This window comes from Myotis brandtii, unplaced genomic scaffold, assembly GCF_000412655.1.
Source record: "Myotis brandtii unplaced genomic scaffold, ASM41265v1 scaffold187, whole genome shotgun sequence".
Classification (NCBI taxonomy): domain Eukaryota; kingdom Metazoa; phylum Chordata; class Mammalia; order Chiroptera; family Vespertilionidae; genus Myotis; species Myotis brandtii.
The window spans coordinates 2,902,497-2,908,336 of NW_005356944.1; the positions used below are offsets into that span (position 1 = coordinate 2,902,497).

Below are 5,840 nucleotides of genomic sequence, written 5' to 3' on the forward strand. Positions count from 1 at the left end.
GATTCTCATGTGCAGCCAAGGTTGAGAACCCCTGCTTTTAGGGGATCAGGCTCTGGGAGCCGGTTCCCCAGCCTCTCAGCTGGGTGCTCACCCCTGGCTTCTGCAGAATTCCAGATCCCACGTCTCCTCATCAATTTCATCCCAAGTGGGTCTCCCCCCACCCAGTCCTAGTGAGGCCTTTCTTTTCCATCAGTAAACACATTTGGCTTCCAGCAGAGCTAGTAACATAAGGCCCTGGCCTAACCAAGGTTCCGTCCAGCACGACAGCCAGACAGGGAAATGGACTCGCCATTCACTGGGCTCAGGGTGGTAGTATGGTGCTGTGGGCTTTGGCCACGGGTAGACCTCAGCTCAAATTCTTCTGCTGCTTTTGGCTATATGCCCTTACGTAATGCTCTGAGCCCCAGTTTCCTCCTCTGTCAACTCATTCCTGTCTCAGGGTTATGAGAAGAAATAGGGTTTTGGATGTAAAACGCTTAGCCTAGTCCCTGCTGAACAGGAAGTGGTTCCTAGGCGGTGGTGGTAGCTTTGATGCTACCAGGGTGCTAAGGCTTAGGCTCCTACCCGCTCCCCAGCCCAGCCCCGTCTCATCAGGGGGACCTAAGAATCTGTAGCTTCTGGCCTGGCCCCTCATGACCCCAGAGCTCTGCTGGACCTCCTGACCCTCTTTGTCTCCAGACAGCGCCCAAGAAAACATCATTTGGCTCCCTGAAGGATGAGGACCGGATCTTCACCAACCTGTATGGACGCCATGACTGGAGGTGAGATGGTGCCCTTAGCCTGGTGGGCCGCAGGGCACGGCCTCCCCTTCACCACCTTCCCTACTCTGTCCAGGCTGAAAGGTGCCCAGAGTCGAGGTGACTGGTACAAGACCAAGGAGATCTTGCTGAAGGGGCCTGACTGGATTCTGGGTGAGATCAAGACATCTGGCTTGCGGGGCCGTGGAGGCGCTGGCTTCCCCACTGGCCTCAAGTGGAGCTTCATGAATAAGCCCTCAGATGGCAGGTGTGTTTAGTGGCGGAGATGGGGTTGCAGGAGAAACCTGCGGTGGCTTTGGCTTACCCAGGGCTTTGGGTTGTTACCTTGGGGTGAATAAAGTGGGGAAATGTTACCGGAGCTTAAGTAGGCGGAACTCAGTTCCCTCTGGTGTTGCTCAGGGGAGACTCGAAGGGTAGCAGAATCAGAACAAGATTTTTTTAAAAATCCTCACCTGAGGATATGCTTACTCATTTTAGAGATAGAGGAAGGGAGGGAGGGAGGGAGAGCAACATGGATGTGAGAGAGAAACATCAATCGGTTGTCTCCCTTGCACACCCCTACGGGGGATCGAACCTGCTATATAGGTATGTGCCCTGACCAGGAATTGAACCCAAAACCTTTGGTGTACAGGACAGTGCTCCAACAAACTGAGCCACCTGGTCAGGGCAGCACAATATTTTGACTCAAATGACTTAATTGATCAATTCCTACCTCTGCCATCTAATCGTTAAGCTTGGGCAGTCTCTTGGCCTTTTTGAACCTCAGTGTTCTTTTCTTTAAATGGATATTATATTTTGTGGGGATTAAAGAGAGAATGTTTGTATAGCTTTTGGCCTGCTCATTGGTCAGCACATAGAAAGCAAATGATACATGTCAGCTCCTTTACTTCCTTCTGGCCTCAGTGATATGGTGGAGGTTCAGAAAGCCCTTTGTGACCAAGAGCAGAATTTGGGCTCTTGGGAAAGCACAAAGAGAGACATTTGGACAGCAGAACCAAGACCTTTCCTGTGGTCACAGCCACCCAAAGGTGGGCTAGACAGTGAGCTTCCTGTCATTGGTGGTGAGCAAGCAGAAGCCTGGGAACATGTTGGGAGGGCAGAGAGGGATTGGCTGTCAGAGGAGGCATCTCTGAGGCTTGGCTGGTAGAGTGGGGGTTGAAAGACCCTCCCTGGTGGCCCTGTAGCCTAACTGACCTGCTGGCCCCCACAGGCCCAAGTATCTGGTGGTGAACGCGGATGAGGGGGAGCCGGGCACCTGCAAGGACCGGGAGATCATGCGTCACGACCCCCACAAGCTGGTGGAAGGCTGCCTAGTGGGGGGCCGGGCCATGGGTGCCCGTGCAGCCTACATCTACATCCGTGGGGAATTCTACAACGAGGCCTCCAATCTGCAGGTGGGCTGGGGGAAGGACATCACAGAGGACGTGCTCCATGTGTACTCACCGCCCACTTACCTGGCATAGTCACGCTTAGATTTTAGCGCCTAATCTGTGTGGGGTCCCGCTGGGAGAGTGCTGGTCACTCCTGCATGTGTCAGGATTGGGACATGGCTCCCAAAGGCCTCCTTCTCTGGGCCTTCCCAGTATACTCCAGAGTCTCAACTTGTGGGAGGTTTTCCAGGGCTCCATGACTTCTAGGGTGTGGGTGGGCTGGGGAACTCATAAGAGGGCGTATTTCCTGCTGAAGGGTCAATGATAAAGAGGTAATTCTTAGCCTGGTGATGCCTGTAGTATAGGGCCCGCATAGTAGCATCATGTATAAAATTTATTGTTATTACGTACTTGAAAGTTAAACCTCTAGGACCGTGGTCGGCAAACCGCGGCTCACAAGCCACATGCGGCTCTTTGGCCCCTTGAGTGTGGCTCTTCCACGAAATACCACATGCGGGCGCGCACGTACAGTGCGATTGAAACTTCGTGGCCCATGCGCAGAAGTTGGTATTTTGTGGAAGAGCCACGCTCAAGGGGCCAAAGAGCCGTGTGTGGCTCGCGAGCCGCGGTTTGCCGACCACTGCTCTAGGGTCTTGCCCTCTATTGCAGAAGCAGTACTTATCATGAAGATAGGAAACCACACACACAAGAGAAAAATCTCACACAGACCCACTACCTAGAGAAAGTACTTGCTGAATTTTTCATGATTCTAAAATCGTTCTTTTAAAAAAAGATGTAGTTGGAGAATTTTTAAGTTGTTGTTCCAATGGCATGCACACTGTACAAGTCCTCACCCCCTCCCAGAGCGTCCTCCAATCCTGCCAAAAGGGGGCTTTTGCCCTGGATTTGGTGATGGGCCTGTATTCTCCCCTCCCCTCTGCCCCCTGCATACACACAGTATCCCCAGGCCCTTGGGGACAGTGACCTCCCCTCTCACCCTTGTCCCACAGGTGGCCATCCGAGAGGCTTACGAGGCTGGTCTGATTGGCAAGAACGCCTGTGGCTCCGGCTACGATTTTGACGTGTTCGTGGTGCGCGGGGCTGGGGCGTATATCTGCGGGGAGGAGACAGCGCTCATCGAGTCCATCGAGGGCAAGCAGGGCAAGCCCCGCCTGAAGCCGCCCTTCCCCGCAGATGTGGGTAAGATCCGGCCCAATCTTGGGCCTTGTCCTGGGTCCTGCGGGATCCGGGATCTGGGTTCGGGTCCCCACTGGTCTTTCTTAGGGAATTTCTGAGTTCCTTCTGCACTGGGGCCAGACGCAGAGTCGGTGGCAACAACATAGAGGCTCCACCGGTGCCACCTGCCTCAGCCCCCACGCCAGACACCCAAGTCCCCTCCAGCCTCCGGGAGCAAAGGGCAGGGGGTGAACAAGGCAGTGCAGGATCTGCTGGGCATTGGGGTCCAGTGGGGATGAGAATGATAAAGCAGTAGAAGGGGGCTGTCTGCCATGGGAACAGGACCCTGGGACAGACCCATTGCCAGGAAACCCACCCCAATTTGCCCCATTTCCTCGCAGGAGTGTTTGGCTGCCCCACCACTGTGGCCAACGTGGAGACAGTGTCTGTGTCCCCCACCATCTGCCGCCGAGGGGGTGCCTGGTTCGCTGGCTTTGGCCGCGAGCGTAACTCGGGCACCAAGCTGTTCAACATTTCTGGCCACGTCAACCACCCATGCACCGTGGAGGAGGAGATGTCAGTGCCATTGAAGGAACTGATTGAAAAGCATGCGGGTGAGGCCTGGGGCCAGGGGGCAAGGGTCAGGGCTGGGCATCTGTGGAGAGAGCCAGGGCTGGAAGGGCCTGGGGCTGGGGCGGGGGTTGATAGGTCCTGGGCTCAGGACCAGGCAGGTTTGCTGGTCCCAGCCCTGACCACCCATCATTTTGGGGACTGGGACCCAGGGGGTGTCACGGGTGGCTGGGACAACCTCCTTGCTGTGATCCCCGGCGGCTCGTCCACCCCACTGATCCCCAAGTCCGTGTGTGAGACGGTGTTGATGGACTTCGACGCGCTGGTGCAGGCACAGACGGGTCTGGGCACGGCTGCGGTGATCGTCATGGATCGCTCGGTAAGGGCTGGCCCCCGCTTCCCACCCGGTCCCCACCTCCTGCCAGCCTGCTTGGTACCCCTCCTGTGGCTTCTCTGAGAACTCTTGCCAGCTCTTGCGTCCCACACCCTGCAGCCTGAGATATAGGTGGGCAAGGGGGGAGCAAGGCTGCTCTGAGGCAGGGTGCCATGGAGAGTGGGCAGTGCAGGATGCCCAGGGCGGGGCGGGAGTGGCAGGACACTGGGGGAGTCGGAAGGGGCTGCTTCTGGGGACTGAGGCTCAGGCCTTGGGGACCTGTCACTGTCCTTGGTCTCCAGACGGACATAGTGAAAGCCATCGCCCGCCTCATTGAGTTCTACAAGCACGAGAGCTGTGGCCAGTGCACCCCGTGCCGAGAGGGTGAGCGCCCGGGCAGCGTGGGGCTTTCCCTGTGGCTCACCCTGGCCTGGGTTGGGCAGAGGTCAAAGGTGGGGTGGGCTCTGGACCCTGAATAAACAGATGCTGCCCGGCCTGCTGTGGCCTCTCTCAGTCTCTTCCTACTGTGGCTGCAGGCGTGGACTGGATGAACAAGGTGATGGCCCGCTTTGTGAGGGGGGACGCCCGGCCGGCTGAGATCGACTCCCTGTGGGAGATCAGCAAGCAGATAGAGGGTCACACCATCTGTGCCCTGGGCGACGGGGCCGCCTGGCCCGTGCAGGTACTCACTGCCCTGCTCTGTGGCACTAGTGTGGGGCTGCTGAGAACCCAGGGCCTTGGGGATTTTTAGACCCTGGTTCACACAGTGCTCCCACCCCTTCCCAGGGCCTGATCCGACACTTCCGGCCGGAGCTCGAGGACCGGATGCAGCGGTTTGCCCAGCAGCACCAGGTCAGGCAAGCCGCCACCTGAGCCTGCTGCCCTGGGCTGGTGTCCATCATCCAGACGGCGGGACAATAAAGCAAGTGCTGCCCACTGTCCTGTTGCAGCTTCTCTGTGGCCTTGCTCTCCCCCTGCACCTGAGGTCCATTACTCATGGGGCCTGTTTCCCAGGTGGGGAGGCTTGGGAAGGATAGGCCAGCTCAAGCTCATGCCGTGAGCCCAGACCTTGGCCTCCTATGGGTCAGCGAGTCTGTCCTAGACCATCCTGAACACCCAGCCTTCAGTGCAGGAAGCGGTGGGGAGGAGGGCAAAGCTGTGGCCTGAGGTCCACACCTGGGCCCTTGAGGGTGGGGACAAGGAGAGCAGGGTCCAGTTTGCCCTGTGAGGTGATGGGCCAGGAAAGAATAGGCTTGGTTTAGTCTGGATTGGAGGAGAGGTTTATTCCTGCTTCCTGATGGGGCACTGGGCACATCTGGAAGGGGAGGAGGAAGGAAACAATTTGACTAGGGGCTGGGCATGTGGGTGAGGCAGCCCTGGTTCCTCCCAACTCTGGAGGCGTCTGGGTCAGTTTGGGGAGGAGCGGTGAGCAGAGCCACGCGGGTGCCCCAGCTAGTCGCTGAGCTGGAGGGGCGCACGACCGTCCAGCGGGTGCCACAGCTCCAGCCGGTGGTCACTGTGGTCCAGGCACTCTCTCCAGTGCCGCTGGCGCTCCCCACCGGCCCGGCCACTCAGCTGCACCCAGCCTGGCTT

At 57.7% G+C, this 5,840-nt stretch overlaps 2 protein-coding genes across 2 annotated transcripts in view; one reads left to right on the forward strand and one right to left on the reverse strand.

Annotated features, from left to right (window-relative positions):
* Positions 1–5,185, forward strand: part of NDUFV1 (NADH dehydrogenase (ubiquinone) flavoprotein 1, 51kDa) — a 7,702-nt gene extending 2,517 nt beyond the window's left edge. The window contains exons 2-10 of the mRNA XM_005864488.2: positions 643–761; positions 835–1,005; positions 1,969–2,152; positions 3,139–3,328; positions 3,706–3,918; positions 4,087–4,253; positions 4,550–4,631; positions 4,784–4,929; positions 5,034–5,185. Coding sequence (XP_005864550.1) covers positions 643–761; positions 835–1,005; positions 1,969–2,152; positions 3,139–3,328; positions 3,706–3,918; positions 4,087–4,253; positions 4,550–4,631; positions 4,784–4,929; positions 5,034–5,120 — 1,359 coding nt within the window. The 3' untranslated portion in view covers positions 5,121–5,185. The remainder of the gene's footprint in view (positions 1–642; positions 762–834; positions 1,006–1,968; positions 2,153–3,138; positions 3,329–3,705; positions 3,919–4,086; positions 4,254–4,549; positions 4,632–4,783; positions 4,930–5,033) is intronic.
* A 319-nt stretch (positions 5,186–5,504) lies between these two features.
* The window catches only part of LOC102253977 (double C2-like domain-containing protein gamma), a 5,677-nt gene continuing 5,341 nt past the window's right edge, over positions 5,505–5,840 (reverse strand). The window contains 1 exon segment of the mRNA XM_014538109.1: positions 5,505–5,833. Coding sequence (XP_014393595.1) covers positions 5,700–5,833 — 134 coding nt within the window. The 3' untranslated portion in view covers positions 5,505–5,699.